The sequence below is a fragment of the Megascapheus bottae genome, chromosome 14 (genome assembly GCF_031878675.1).
Source record: "Megascapheus bottae isolate mThoBot1 chromosome 14, mThoBot2.hap1, whole genome shotgun sequence".
Lineage (NCBI taxonomy): Eukaryota > Metazoa > Chordata > Mammalia > Rodentia > Geomyidae > Megascapheus > Megascapheus bottae.
Window position 1 is genome coordinate 14909135 of NC_143522.1, and position 16043 is coordinate 14925177.

The 16043-nt window shown below is 41.7% G+C and overlaps 1 protein-coding gene across 16 annotated transcripts in view; it reads left to right on the forward strand.

The window, feature by feature from the left end:
• Window positions 1–16043, forward strand: part of Nrxn3 (neurexin 3) — a 1458248-nt gene that overhangs the window by 106912 nt on the left and 1335293 nt on the right. For all 16 annotated transcript variants that reach the window (XM_090344617.1, XM_090344623.1, XM_090344627.1 and 13 more), the window contains exons 3-4: window positions 521–538; window positions 14602–14631. In XM_090344617.1, the coding sequence (XP_090200743.1) occupies window positions 521–538; window positions 14602–14631 (48 nt within the window). The remainder of the gene's footprint in view (window positions 1–520; window positions 539–14601; window positions 14632–16043) is intronic.

Genomic DNA, 16043 nt, shown 5'->3' on the forward strand with positions numbered 1-16043 from the left:
TCTTGTGTCCTTCCCTTCTATGTAGTGAATATTTCTGCAACTAACTCTTCCCTCCGGTGCTTCTTTTTTCTTTGCTTCTCAAGGAAGTGGTTTATTATTCTGTCCACCAGAAAACCTAGCTTGATTTTATGTCCGGTGTTTGGTATCTGGAGAAAAGAAGGATTTGCTTGGGAACTGGTGTGCAAAAATCAACTAGAATATTTTAACCAATATTCTTGCAGGATTCCAGTTTGCTTGGTACTTTGGAGCTCTATCTGATTCCAGGATGATATGCTTCCGGACAGATGGAAAGCTTACCTTTCTTGCCACATGCACAGTGAAAAGGCTTGCATGGGTGGCTTTGGGTGAAGGTAGTACTAAGTGCTCAGGAGGCGAGCACCTTTTGAGGCTTGCATGACTCTGACAGCCATGCAAGGACATATTGCATTGTGTGTGTGTGTCTGTTGCTAACACTTTTCTTCCTTTCTCTCCCCTTCTCTCTCCTTTCCCTTCCTCCCCCACTTTGAAAATGCTGCCACAGATGTCAGTCAAGGCCCAGGTGAGTTGAGTCTTGGTGTTTGTACAGCTGCTGTGGGGATTTCGCCTCTGTTAAACTTGTGCATGGTTTGCTTTGAGTGATCCCGTTTTCTAGGGATGAAATGATAAGCATGCTGCATTTTCACAGATAAATGCTTAGAAGTGCCTTGAATTGGTGAATCTGTATGTGGTTTGAAGGATCATTTTAAAACCAAAGGAAGATGATCTACACCCTTGTGATTTCTATGTGAATCCAAGAAGTGGAAAATTAGCAGTTTTTTTGAAACAGTTGGGAAAAATTTTGAGATACATGTTCTCTGATTTAATGAGCATTTTTGCCTAGTTTTCCACAAATCTGGTGTCTTCTATAGTTTCATATAGTGAAAGTTTGAATGCATTAATATACTATATGGAAAATAGGTAGCAGTTGAATGAAGTTTTTTAAAAAAAATTATTCTAGGAAATTATTTCTTTTACAACGAAATTAACAACATTGACTTTGCCTAGTTAGACAAGTAATACATGCTCACTGTTTTCAAAAAACAGAGAAATTGTTGGTTTAAAAATATTTTGTGTATAGAAAAGTCAAAAAGCCATCTTTATGATAATTATGCATTTCTGTGATGTGAATACTTATCCAAAGTTATTTTGTGTGTGTTTGTGTCTGGTGGTCTAGGGCTTGAACTCAGGGCCTAGGCACAGTACCACCTTTCCAAACCTCTTAGTTTAAACAGAGGCAGACAGGGAACTGAAATACATGTAAGCACACATAGACACAGGTATATGTATATGTTCATATATATCATGTCTGGTGATAACCACTAATGGTTGTGGAGAAAAAATGAGAAGTGTGAAGGAGAAACCCCTAATTTATAGAGTTGTCAGGGAAGGTTTCCCTTATAGGAAGATGTTGGTTATACTGAAAGGATGTGACAAGACAACCCTAACACCTCAAGCTTTGTTTGTTGAAGAGTCACTTGGCTTCTCCTCTCCTCTTCCTGGTTCAGGGAAAAGATGTTACCAGGGGTTTCTAGTTAGTAAGGTGTCTCTGCCTGAGGACTTCCACTAGAGATTGGAGTACTGAAATACAGTTCTCAGGTTCCTCTTGCCCAGCTTCTGTCCATGGACTAAAGAATACCATTTTCTGATTCTCACAAAGGTGCCATAATGGTCCTGGGTAGAAGAAATAGTGAGGAAGCTCATGGGCCTTCTCTCTCTGTCTCTCTGTGTCTCCGTGTCTCTGTCTCTCCTTGTCTTTCCCTGTCTCTCCCTCCCCCCTCCTCTCTCTCTCTCTCTCTCTCTCTCTCTCTCTCTCTCTCTCTCTCTCTCTCTCTCTCTCTCTCTCTCTCTCTCTCTCTGTTTCTCTCTTTCTCATATTTAAAGGAATAGAGCTGAGTCCTGGTGGCTCACACCTGTCATCCTAGCTACAGAATTGCAGTTCAATGCTACCCCGGGCAGAGGAGGTCCATGAGGCTTTTATCTCCAATTAAGAGCATAAAGTCAGAAGTGGAGCTGTGCCTCGAGTGGCAGAGTGATAGCTAGTCTCCAGTGAAGAAGCCTGGGGGCAGTGCCTGGCCCTGAGTTCAAGTGTCAGTACTGAACTATTATTGCCTTCCCTCTCTGCATCATAGTTCCATTTGATAGTCATTACCTCACTTTATTCTCTCAGTAGTCCTTTTAAGTCTATGATTTTAGGCCCATTTGATTGAGGACATAGTTGAGGCCCAAGGAGGTTATGTACTGTGGTAGAGTAGAAGGATCAGCAGGCTCTCACAGTTGAATTCCAGGCTATATATCCTTCATTATGCCTTTCAACTGAATCAGGCTGATTGTCAATCCTGTCCACTACCTCAAGTGTTTGCTTTTCTATGGTCCTTGAGGCTTAAAAAAAGTCACTGGTTCAGATCTTCCCTGGCACATGGTAGGAGGCAGTCTGCATAGGCCTGAGCCTGGCAGAGGTTAGTGGTGACCTTCCTTGTTTCTAAGTCCCTGGCCAGGCAACCTGGAGCCAGCTATGCTGTGCCTCTGACACAAGAAGCCTTTAGTGGTTCTCTGAATTTTTTTTCTTTCTTCCAACTTCCCCTCAGGAAGACAAATTGGGGATTTTATGAGCTAATGTAACTGTTTACCCAGGGGCTGTTGGAAGACTATAAAGGGATGATTGATTAATTGATGAATTTTACATGCTTGGGAGATTGGTTAGAAGTAGCTGTACTAGAAAACACAAGTCTGCAATGGGGCTGGTGGGCAACACTGTTGACTGAGGGACTTAGAGAATGAGTTCTGGCCACCCTGGGAAAAGGGGCCACGTAACTTGATGGTTACATGACAAAAGTCCACAGCCTGCCCTTCTAGTCTTTGCAAAGGAAATGTACAATAATAAGAGCTGTAGCAAGCATGTGTGACAGGTTAACTAGTGGGGTGAGGGACTGTCTCTGCTGCTGCCCTGTATTCTTGCACTTAACTAACTTTTCATGCCGAGCCTTCCAGTTAGCACTTAGTGGTGGATAAAAGCAGCCACAGGGAGTTTTAAAGACCTGCCCACGGTTACTCCTTTCTATTGACTAGCCCAGAATCTCAGATTCCTGTACCTCCTTTTCAGACAAGGAAACTGAGACCTATTGAAAGACCTCTCCAAAGCCAGGTACCCCAATTGCGGCTTAGAAGGAACTCTGTCAGGTGATTTTATTCTTCATTTTGTCTACTGGGTTTGTCATTGTTGTCCCGGACTATTTGTGGTGCAGGATTGACTTGCCCTGCTCTCAACCCTCTCCTTCCTTTTATATGTTCCAGAACTCTCTGCAAGGGGGAAGCAGGGAAGGAAACTTTCCAGAGAGGAGAAAGAAAATCAGTTGGTGGAAGGATCTAGGCATCAGGACCAAGGCTGGGCCTGTCCTTCTCTCCCCTCTCCCAGCTCCTCTGATCCTGACAAGGGTCTGCTCTATGGTGCTCCCCAGCAGCTGCTCTCCTCAGAATGGATAATTTCTCAGGCTCTGCCTGCTGATTAGAGCTGGAATTTAAATGAATAACTGTGACCTTGTGGAAGTGCCCTAGTTATTCAGAGGCTCAATGAGGAAGTAGGCCTCTTGCTCTTTCCATCAGAGCCCTGGCAGGTGCTGGAGGAGGGGTTGCTGTCTGTAACCCCAGTGGAGGCCTTTCCTGTCTGCTGATACCAGAAGGAGCTGGTGCCTGGGCTTTAGGCTTTTCTCTGTCTGTTCTTGAACTCTGGCCCTCCTTATCCTTCTCCCTGAGGGTAAGTCCTTTCAGGGCTGTCCTCTGGGTGGGGGGGGGGGGGAGGAGTGTGACCTGATTGTTTTGTCCTGGTCTCTGCCCTGTCCACCAGGGAGTGTCACCCAGTGGCCTTGGATCGTGTTCTGAGCCTGTGACAGGGAGGCAGTGTTGAGGGGTCTGTTCTGGGTCTGTGGCTACACACAGGGTGTTGTAAATGTCTGCTATGCAAAGGATGACCCCAGGAACAGTCTTGTTGGCACCATCCTTAGAGAAGCAGGAACTCAGGCCCTACTTGACCTGCTGTGTCAGAATGTATAGTATAGGAGTCCAAATTCAAGAATATTAAAATCTGAAACACATGCTGGCCTGGCCTCAGATTCCCCACCTCTCTTTCCCTTTGGGGCCATCAGGTCTGTCCTTACCAAGGGCATTGCCATTCACACTGCCAAAGCCCTGGTCCTTGCCTCTGGTACTGGACATCATGAGATGCCTGACCGGCCTAGGTATCCAGGGGGCAACAATGACATTAGGAAAGGGAAAGAATGAACCTTACTGATTGCTGAGTCTATGTTGGTCACTATTCTAGGACTTTCCACATGATAGTTGATATCCTATGATGAAGAAAGCTCAGGATAGAGCAGGGTTGGAAAACCTTGACTAACAGGGGCTCAATCCAGCCATTGCCTGGTTTTATATAGCTTGCGGGCCAAGCAAGAATGGCTTTTCCATTTGGAAGTGGTTGAAAACAATCAAAAGAAGAGAAAGTGGTAACATAAAACTTGGTGAAATTTGGATTTCTGTGTTTTACCAAGTTTGTATTAGAGCACAGCTATGCCCATTCCTTTATGTGTTGCCTAGAGTTGCTCTTGAGTAATACTGAGTTGAAGAGTTTTGGTAGAGATTAGGGATCCTGCAGTCTATCTGACTACTGACTATCTGGCCCCATAAGGAAAAATCAAAATGGCTGCCCCTAAGCACAGGCTTAGAGCCAGCAGTCAGGGTTGACAGCTTGGTTCTACTCCAACCATAGGACCTATTCATGTTTCTTGACCTTGTGGCCCTATTTTCTGAGTCTATAAAACGAGGACAGAGTCCTTGCCTTGTGGGGCTGTTTTGAAGATTAAATGAGCTTGGACATGCATCTTTAGAACAGTGTTTAGCAGTGTTTAAAATGCCTGTTATTGTAAGTGATCTTTCAACATGTGTTTCTGTTTAATAAATGAAGACTCTTAGAATTGAATTTGGTTTGTTTGTTGTTGTTTTTTTTTTTTTTGCCAGTCCTGGGGCTTGAAATCAGAGCCTGGGCACTCTCCTTGGACACTTTTTGCTCAAGGCTATTGTTCTGCCACTTGAGCCACATTCCTGTGTATTGGTCTCCTTAATTGTTCAGAGGCATGGGCCTCTGACATAAAACCTCTTTAAACATACCTGCTGTTTTCTCCTTGTCCCCCTTGTCGGCCATGTGTTCTGGCCCTTGTGCTTCCAGTGAAAAAGTGCTTCCAGTGACACTTCCTCTAGCTTAGAAACCAGGCATTTCTCCCAAGTAGAGCTTTGCAATCTTAGAAAAAGAGAAGAAGAAGAAGAAGAAGGAGAAGGAGGAGGAGGAGGAGGAGGAGGAGGAGGAGGAGGAGGAGGAGGAGGAGGAGGAGGTGATGATATCATCAAGCAGATACACCATGTACCAGGAAGTTTCCACGTCACCAATGAGGAAACCTGGGTGCTAAGACAATGCATCCTTTTGGTAGATTTGGTAGATTTCACGATTTAACTTCAGGTCTGGGATTGTTCTGTTGTGGTACTTTTCCCAGGAGTCATATACTCTTGGTCAAATCATATAACTTCCTTGAGTGCTAGACTTTGGGTGATACTTATTTTCTTACCATGAAGGATCTGAATTAGATTATCTTTCAAGGCTTCTTGCATTCTGAGGGTCTGTGATATGATCTTCTAGCTTTGAGGACTCAGACCAGAACAATACCTTTCCATCAGCCAGGTTTATAGTGCCTGATTCACATAGTACCCATGACACATTTTCTCTCTTTTATATTTTTTCTTGGAGAGGGCAATAGTCCTACTTGCCTTTTCTCTTATTACCTTATTAGGAAAAAGCACTTGACATTTATTGAGCTGGTGTTTTGAGCCAGGCATTGAAATGCTAAATTTTGCATGCATTATTGAATTCTTCAGACATTCCCGGATTGTAAATTCTGTTATTTAGGTCCATCTTACCATGAGCAAAAAGACTTGGATTTAATAAATAACTAATGTAAATAACCAATGACACTATCTAGCAAAAGATGGTGGATCACGATGTAAACCTTGGTCTGGTTGGCACTGGAAATGTGGCATAGGAGCTCCAGCAGAGTATGTGCTCTGGCCTTACCAAGAGGCAGCTCTGATCACTACTGTATCCTCTCCACCTAGAGTAGTGCTAATGCACTGAAGGCATAGAATAAATACTGGCTGAACGAATGAAGAGTACTCAGGACTCAGATCTATGTTTTGCCCCTTTGAAAGGCAGCTTTTTATTGGGATTCTCTGGAGATACAAATTGAAACAATCTTCATTTCATGCCCGTCTTGGGCTTAGTGCAGTGGGAGATGCAGGCTGCAGGGAAATCCATCTCCACTTTGTATAAGTACAGTAAGTGGCCCTCCTGGGCTGTGCAGACCCTGCTCAGTGGCTGGGCCAGTCTAGGAAGACCCCCCCCCCTTGACTCCTGAATCTAGCTTTGGCAATCTCAAGGAAGCAGATTTGTGGAGAGCCTGAAGGTCACAGTTCATTTCCTAGTACTCGAAGGTAAGGCCAGAGTTAAAGTCTGACAGCACATTCATGGTATCTTGAAGTCACAACAGAGGATAGTACTACTTACCCCTGAGCCCATCCAGTGTGTGAGAGTGCTTGGTTGTTCCTTCAGTGGTGAGGGGATCCATGCATTTAACAGTGTAGGACAACAAGTACTGAATTTCCTGTGATGTTTAGGAAAGTCCATTCAAGGATTTATTTGTATAACTCAAAATGCCATCGCTTGGACCATGGAGAAGTTATTTTAGGTGAATTCTTTTCTTTGGACAGGAGGGGAAATGAGGCTACAGAGCTATGTATCCCAGAAAGTCACACAAAATGTCTGTGGTAGAAATGGAGACCTTCCCAGGCTATAGAGCAGTCCATAGGGGTCAGGAAAGGACCTGGCCCAAGAGCATTTGCTGAACAGATGTAGGTGAGCAGGTGGGTGGAGGATGGAGTGGAGCTGAAAATTTAGGGTAGTGGGATCCTTGTGGGGTAGTGTAAGCTGACTGTGAGCCTGAAGGGAGACATCTTAAAATACAGTGGACAGGAATCTACTAGTGATGAAGCCTATGGCAGGAATGTTGGGTTGGCTGTGATTATTTGAAACTGTAGAGGCAGAAGGGACATGAGTTTAAAGGGTATTTTATTTTGTTTTTTGGTTCCTGTCCTAGGGCTTAAACTCAGGGTCTGAGCTCTGTCTTTGAGCTTCTTTTGCTCAAAGAAGCGTTCTTCCACTGGAGCCTTAGCTCTGCTTCTGGCTTTTTGTGGAACAGTTGAGTATAGACAAGAGTCTCATATACTTTCCTGACCGGGCTAGCTTCGGACTGTGTTCCTCAAATCTCAGCCTCTTGAGTAGCTAGACTAACAGGCAGGAGCCACCAGCACCCAGAGTTCAAACTCAGGATTTTGTGCTTCCTCTGCTTGCTTGCTTGCTTGGCCAACATGCTTTCCTCCAACCTGGCTTTTTTGCTGGTTGTTTTTGAAATGAATGTCTTATAGACATTTCTACTGCTTTGAGCTATAATCCTCCTGGATATCAACCTCCTGAGTTGCTAGGATAACAGACATGGCCACTGGTTCCTGGAGAGTCTGAGGCCTTGAGGCCAGCCAGGACTACTTAGTAGGTTCAAAGCCATCTGGGCTACTTGACAAAATCCAAAAGCAAAAGAGTGGGGAAATTAAAGGAGAGGGGTGAAGGGAGGACAAAAAGAGTATGTTGGAAATAAATGAGTAGAGGGAGAAAGGCTCTGGATAGACTAGTCTCGTACTAGTGATAGATTTTTGAACCCTTCCTATGGGCCATGGATAGGGCTAGCTACTGTCCACATACTTTTGAATAAGATTGCCACAGTGATTTCGAGGGGCTATTTTACAGAACAGAGGCACAGAGAAGCTCCCTTTCCCTTAGTCTCCCACTTAGTGAGAGGTAGAGTTGGGTTTTGAACCCATACCTTGCATTACTGAGAGCAATGGTTTGCAAACTTTAATAACTCCAAAATCACTGGGTAAGTTAGCAGAGGACGTTCAATACAGAGAGTTCTCCCAGGGGATTCTGATATGGCCAGGGCTGGAGAAGCACTGTTCTAAGGAAAGGGACCTAGAAGACAAAGGGACTAGCTAGGAGTGATTCATATATTCCAGGGGACAGTAAGGGAAGGATGGTAAGTGGAAGAAAGATTGGAAAAATCCTCTTTGTGTTTCAATTTGGCTTGAACAGCCATCATCCTGATATCATAATGTGATCCGTAAGGAGCCCTCCCATATCTCTTTCATTTGTGTCTATGGGCTCTAGAAGGTCAAGGAAACATCTTGCACTTTAACAAGATGGATGTTAGAGAGCTGGCTCTTCCCCCCAGTGTTAGTTCATGGTTGCTATTAGGTGATTAGTTGGATATTTGTGGAATTCAGCTACAGGGATAGCAGGCTGACTTTGTGCTGTTGAGAATTGAATGCTAGGGAAATAATCTATCCCTTGAACCATGCTCCCAGCTCTTTTGTTTTCTATTTTTTTTTTGAAAATAGAGTTTTGGTAATTTTGTTTTGGTTAGCTTCAAACTTGTAGTCTTCCTATTTCTGCTTCCTGGATATCTAGGATTATGAATGTGTGCTATCATGCCCCAACTACTAAGAACATTAGTTTGGGCCATTGAAATGGCTATCTGTGAGTTATAACAAGTCAAACTTCATCAATTTCATAAGGCTCAATCAAAATGTACCTTAGAATTTTCCTTAGTGTCAGGAGTTTGGCCTAGTGGTAGAGTGCTTGCCTAGCATTCTACCTGGTTCGATTCCTTGGTACCACATACATAGAAAAAAAAATCCTAAGTGGTGCTATGGCTCATGTGGTAGAGCTCTAGCCTTAAGAAAAACCCAAGGACAGTGCTAAGGGCCCTGAGCCCAAGCCCAGGATTGGGAAAAAAAAAAGAATTTTTCTTAGCATTTCTTCTTTTTATCTCCTTTATTTATTTTACTGTCGTGCTAATGTATAGAGGGGTTACAGTTACATTCGTCAAATAGTAGGAGCATTATTTCTCACACATTGATACCTCTTCTCATGTTTTTGTCCCCTTTTCTCTCCTCTCCTACCCCCTCTTAATCATCCCTTCCCATCCCTATTTCAAATAAACAAATAGACATATATACAATATACCAGGTAATAAAGTCAGATACAGTAACAATATGAGATTAACCATAAGGGCAAAAAAAGAGAAGAGAAATAACATAGTACATTAAGAGCAACAATCACATAAGAGAAACCTCTGGTTTCCATATCCTAGAATTCATTTCATCCTTAGCATTTCTGTCAAGTCATACTATCCTTCTTACTCTGTCCTCTTGAGGCATATAATTATCCTGCCTCTACCTCCTGAGGGCTGGGATTATAGAGTCACATACTGTTATGCCCAGCTGTTAAATTTAAAGTTTTCCTGTCCCATTTTTGTAGATTCCTACTCTAGTTCCTAAACATGTCAGCTTTCCTCTGAGCTTTAAGTCATCCTAACATTCAGACTGCAGGCTATCAATATTCTCAGCCAGGTAAAACATATGACAGGCCTGAGTTCTGCTGTAAAATACTATTGAAAACCAGGTTGGAGAGAAAACTAATATTCATAACAGAGACCTAGGTACAGGTCTCCTTTAGACCGGTTCTTTTTGCTTTACCATTCTTCTCCCAAGTTTCTGTGCCTTCTGACCCTCCTGCTCAGGCTAGCTGACTTCTTTAGCCTGTGTGCTTCCTTCTTCCTCTGTCTCAAGTTCCTGCCTTTGAGATCTTTAATTCAGAGATTTATCCTACATGATGGTGACAACAGCTGAGGAATCTTGAGTATTTTAAAGAAAAGAATGGCTCAGTAACACCATGAAATGACCCAGGAAAGTAAGTTGTTCACATTTACATAGAAATACATATTAAGCTACTTCTCTCTTTAAAATACATTTCCGAACATGAGATTCTTCCCCTGTTTTTCTCTTCCAAATTCCCAGTAATCCTACAGACATGTTTGATCTCTTGTAACTCCTTTTCTAATTGGTCCCCCCTGCACCCCATCTTTACTGTCATTTTAGTTTTGGGAAATTAGATGAACACTTTCATCACCTTCTGGCTTTCCATAATTATTCCTTTAAAGTCCTTATGGTTTTGTAAGAATCCGACATTGGCACTCATAGCAATTAGTGACATTTATTTTCTTTCCTTTGGAATGAATAAAAAAAGATGATATAAGTAGATTTTTACTGGGAAAAAAGGTACTCTGAAAGTGAATGAAAGTCTTGGCAGGGATAACTTGCTTTTTTCTGAATCTTTCCTTTAAAAAAAAAAACTTCCTTTCTTAAAATACTTTAAGTCAGGATGAGGGAAAAGAAGGATGGATTGAGAGCCATTGGAGCTGGATGTGATATCACAGTTTAAGGTGGGAGACTGTATTAGCTTAAATGATGGAGACTTTCAACTTCAGGCCTAGTTCCTGAACGTAACCTCTTTCTCTTTCCCATTTCAGTAAATGCTTACTCTTCTCTGTATTAGTCATTCTCACGACAGGTTTCATGATGGCCCAGCTGCTTATAAATGACTTTGCCTTTATAGTAATTTCCATTTTTCTGAGCTGTAAAAGCAACTATCTCCATGGGGATTTTCCCAAAGGAGTGTAACATAGTTTCAGGAGCCATACGTATACTTTGCATATATTTTACATATGATTTACAGTCTATTCCAAGGCAATTTCCACTTTGCCTTATCTATGCCAATCTTTCTTCTTTTTCCTGTATATATTCTGGGAACCTGTGTACTACAGTTATTCAGGCATGTACATTGTAGAATGTGGCACTAGAGAGGGAACAGAAAGGATCAAAAGTGTCAGACACCATTTTTTTCTTTTTTTGAGCTCCAGAATATTCCATGAACTCAGCAATTAGGGGGAGATAATAGAAGACACCTAAATTGCTTTCTTCAAGTTCTGGATTTTTTTTCTTTTTTGAGGTATAGTATTTTTGTAAGACTTCTTCATTGATCATTTTTAATTTCTTATATATCAAAGAATCATCTAAGTTCATCTCCCCTTTCCTGTCTCTTTAGGGAAATAGGTATAGCACTGACTTTGGAGTTGTAGTTCAGAGCCCATGGTAGGACTGTTTTGAAAATATGTAGTTTGCTTTGCTACCATGAGCCCTTGGTTCAATCTATGTCTTATTATTTGGAAGCCCTAGAATAAGAATAAATGCTCAGAGTAAATGTAAAACTTCAAGTCCATTTATGGTTACAGGGTTTTTACAACTTGTTCTCTGTTTTGCTTTTTCATGTCCATTTTGCTCTATTATCTGAAATTCTAGTGTGTTGATGCTAGAATCCAGATCTTTGTTCCCAATTTAGTATATTTCTATTTAAGTTTGTTCTAAGCTGAAGAAGATGAATATTTTGCTTGAGTAGGAATGCTTACAACTATGTATGTAGCTCAATAAAACCTGATAAGTACATATTTGAATTTTGAAAACACAGGTGGTGGGTGATTTGCATTTTAAAAGGATATTTCCCTTCACAAAAGGATCCACCGCAGGGTTCCATTAAATATCCAATTCCTCTTAGTTCATTTATCACATGATTTAATTTTCTGAAATTTGATTTACATGCTACTCTAAAGGAGCAGCTTCCAAGTTTCTGTGAGTCTGGGAATCACTGAAGCAATTTATTTAAAATTCAGATCTCACCCCAACTTTCCCCCAAGATTTGAATCCATTATGTCTGGGGTGGGGCTCAGCACATTCATTTTAATAAACCTTCCCAGGTGGTTGAGGCAGGTCATTCATCAAATATACATCAGGAGGCACATTAACTGAAGCCCCACTAGAGTGATTTCTCCAAGGTCTGAGGACCCCATATTCTCAAGGAGCATGGTTGTCCTTCATTTGATAAATTTTAAAAGATATATATTAATTTAGGTCAAATAGACTCTTCCCACCTTTTCCTACTTATTCTCCTACAGTGTCCAAATACCTTTAATCTCCAATATAACACAGCTACCCTATCCCTTTTATTTAGTTATACTGAGGTTTGCACTCACTTCTTGTTTGCTAGGCAGATGCTCTCCTGATGAGCTACATACATCCTGCCCTTTTGCTCACTGGTCACTTTTAAGATCGAATCTTGCACCTAGTCTGCAAACCTCATATTTGAGTCTGCTGTAGGTGAGCTGAATTTTTTTTCTGTTGAAATGAGGTCCTGTGAAGTCTTTTTTTTTTTTCTCTAGACTTGCCTAGAGCCCCAATTATTTTGATTTCAGCTTCCCCCATAGTTGGGAATCACATGATACCCAACTATAAGTTAAGAAGATGACTTGTGAACTTTTTGCCTGGGGGGCAGTCTTAGCTACCTGAGTAATGAGAATTGATAGGCATGAGTCACCATGATGAGTGATCATTCATATTTCCTTTTTCCTCTTAAATTTTTCTTTTATCTTTAAGTAGTTGTACAAAGGAGTTGCCTTTCAACAAAGCAGTTTATGAATACTATGTCTCCCTTTTAACCTCCTCACCTATTCTTTCCTTATACCCCCTCTTCCCTCTCTCTTAATTTTTTAGGGTATAAATTGGATTCTTGACTGCATTCTCCTTCCTTCTCCCTTCTTCCTTTCTTTGACCTATACTTTTCCCTTGAACCCACCCCTTTTCCTTTCCTTTCCTTTCCTCTTTCTTTCTTGTCTTAGGTTTGGGGCTTAAACTCAGGACCTGGGCACTGTCCTTGGGTTTTATTTTTTCTCAAGATTAGGCTAGCACAAAACCACTTCTGGCTTTTTCTGTGTATGTGGTACTGAGGAATTACCTGGGTCTTTGTGCTGCTAGGCAAATACTCTACCCCTAGGCCACACTCCCAGCCCCATCCCATCCTTTTTCCAAGTCCCCATTTCCTGGTATTTATTTTGTTGAACTTTGGTTTAGCCTAAGAAATTACTCTAAGTTATTCCCTGAATTTATGGTCTTTCAGTTAATACATTTGTGTATACTTCCGTATCACTCAAAGTATTTATTTATATATTTACATCTCCTAAAGCTGACAATACTTTATGAGTGATTTCCTACTAAATCTGTTCTTTAGTCCATTCTGTTCCTATTTTCTTTCCATAAACATGCCTGCTGCTTGCTATATCCTTTCCTTTTTGTGCTTTTGACAGAGATGTTGAAGGCTCTGACTTAGTCCAGAAATATCAACCTTAGATATAAGAGCCATTTCTGTGAAGGTTTCTTTTATGCAAATTTAAAGTCTTTCTACCTTCTAGAATTCTTCCTCTCAGAAGAAAACAAAAAATAATTTTCTGAATAAAATAAATAATGAAAATATCTTGCTTTGACTTGATTCCATTCCTTTATGAGTGTTAATCCTAGTCCTACAGTATTTAAACTATGATTGTAATTCAATGAAATTTGTTTAAAAATTAGACTGCATGACATTTATGGTACTTGTATCCATGTAGTTAATACATCACTGATCCTTTAAAAGTCAGTTGCTTGACCTATATTTTGCCTCTGATTACTTTTCTAAATCTCTGGTAATCTCCAAAAACATTTAGAGATTTCCATACTTTAAAGAGGTTTCCCCCCATCTCCTTCTTTATTAATCCTCTCTATCCTTGATTTTTGCTCTGAGTGAAGGGTTCCCTGGTATGATCTGGATTTTTGTAAAATATCTCCAGTAACAATCGATAGGGTATAAGAACAAGCAACTGGTGTAGTTGATCATTAGTTGGAAATCTTTTATTTTAATTGATTTATCAGAGTTTATGCGCTTGTTTGGCTTCCATAAAGATATAGCCAGAGGTTGTTTGTTTATCGTGTGACTTTGCGGGACCTTTTTAACCTATTTAGACTGGGGCTAGGGCTTGCTGATGAATATGGAGATTCTTTTAGGACGACAAAAGCACTGAACAAATGAAGAAAAGGGGAAAGTTATCAGTGGTTGGAGGCAAGGATAAGAGAAATAGTTTTAGGTCATCCGAGCAACTAATAAGCAGGAACTTATCTGGTAGGTTCAATAGGTTTTAATTGAAAAAGCGTTCTATCATTATATAAAAGACAAAGCAAGTTGATAATCTCTGGATGGTAGGATTACAATAGATTTTTTTCTTCTTTCTGAATTTTTCTTCAGGTTCCTTCTGTGAGCATGTATTACTATAACAATTGGAAGGAAAGAAACATTTTTTAAAGCATGTTGGGTATCCTTTCTAGGAATATAATCTTAATAGATTTATAACAAATCTATCAATAGCACAGAACAATAATTGAAAAAAAACAGAGAGAAAATTCTGTACATTGAGGCCCCAAGCTGTTCAACAAACAAAAGCTGTCTGTACTAGAGAACCAGACACTGCATTGCAGCAAGGAGGGGAGGGGGAGTTGGAGGTTTGTTGCATGCCCCCTGTGTGTGTATGTGTGTGTGTGTGCATGTGTGTACACTGCCACACCTCCTTCCATTCAAAGATTTTGAGACTGTTGCATTGCATTTGGGATTTTTAACTTTGTCTTCTCTTTTCTTTTTCCTTTCCCCTCCTCGTCCCTTTCTCCTCTTTCCTCCTTCCTCAGGCCTTTCACACCTCATGATGAGCGAACAAGGTAGGTGCCCTGTGCTATACTTCTGTAGCTTCCTGAACTGCCTGCCTTCTTGCCTCTGGCTGGTCACTCAGAGCCTCCTCACTGAGTGGGCTGTGTGCTGCCTGTCCCTCCTGCTGCAGACCAAGCTGGCAGCAGGGTTGCCTGCTGTTTGGGGGGGGGGCATGTTTTCGGATGCATCTTGGTCTCCAGTCCCTATGTTCCCCTGGCTTCTCCATGCTCCGTCCCCATTTGTCATCCCGGTGCTGGCCCTGCTGGGCTGCCTCCAAGAGGGAAGCATGAAACAAGGCATGACACATCGATAATGGGGGTGAATGGAGCTAATTTCAGAGCAACCAGGCGGTTAACTTCCTCCTGTTCCTCCTCAGGCCCTAGGCTGGGTCCCAGCTTGGGGGCGAGGAGCTGGGCTTCTCCCTGAATTTCACTCTGGGGAAAGGTTTGCTTTATGTCTTCCCCTCCATACCATTGCCCATCTTAATGGCATTCTGCCCTCTCTGGTCAAAGGAAGCCCTTGGGGGTTTGACTGTTTTCAGTTTTATATAAAAGCAAAAATCATGGACAGAGCATGCTAATGTCTTCATGGCAGGATTCTAACTCATTATACACCCTGAAGAAAACTGCATATAAAGATCTGTAAATTCAGCATCTGCAACCTAAAATATTCAAATATGCAGGGAAGGAACTGTGTAGGAAATTCAACTCAGCTAAGCATGGGGTGGGCTGTGAATGAAGCCTTTTCTCCTACATAAAAATCTTCCACATTATCAGCTTAGATCAGGATTTGAGAACTGAACCTACTCAAAACTGTCTTTTCCTTTGCCATTCAATTGCTTCTATTGTGTTTCTTCCAAGCCTTGGAATGATTATAAAATGTACTTACCTGCCTTGTCCTGTCACCAGAAGACTCATCTTTAAGTTTTCTTGTCTATTTCTTTTGAAAATACCTATAAGACTTAGTGATTTTAAGGGGGGAGGACTAAAGAAAAGAAGAACCGGATACTGGTGGCTCATGCCTATAATCCTAGCTATACAGAAGGCTGAGACCTGAGGATTGTGGTTTGAAGCCAGCCTCGGCAGGAAAGTCTGTGAATTTTTTATCTCCCATACACTACTCCAAGAAGCCAGAAATGGCTCTGTGGTTCAAATAGTAGACCATTTGCCTTGAACAAAAGAAAGTCAGGGATAGTGCTCAGGCCAGAGTTCAAGCTCCAGGACTGGGGTGGGGGTGGGAGTGTAGGAGGGGAGGGAAAAGGGATTGCTTGCCAGTTTTCCTGTTTTTCTTGGTCTTTGGTGTAGGGTAGGGCAGATATGTCAGCTCATTTTCTCTCTCTTATTCCCTTACATTGATCCATCAGATGGTTTTGACTGAAAGTATGATCAGATTAAGGAGCCACCTTGGGAAAAGTAGGGATTAC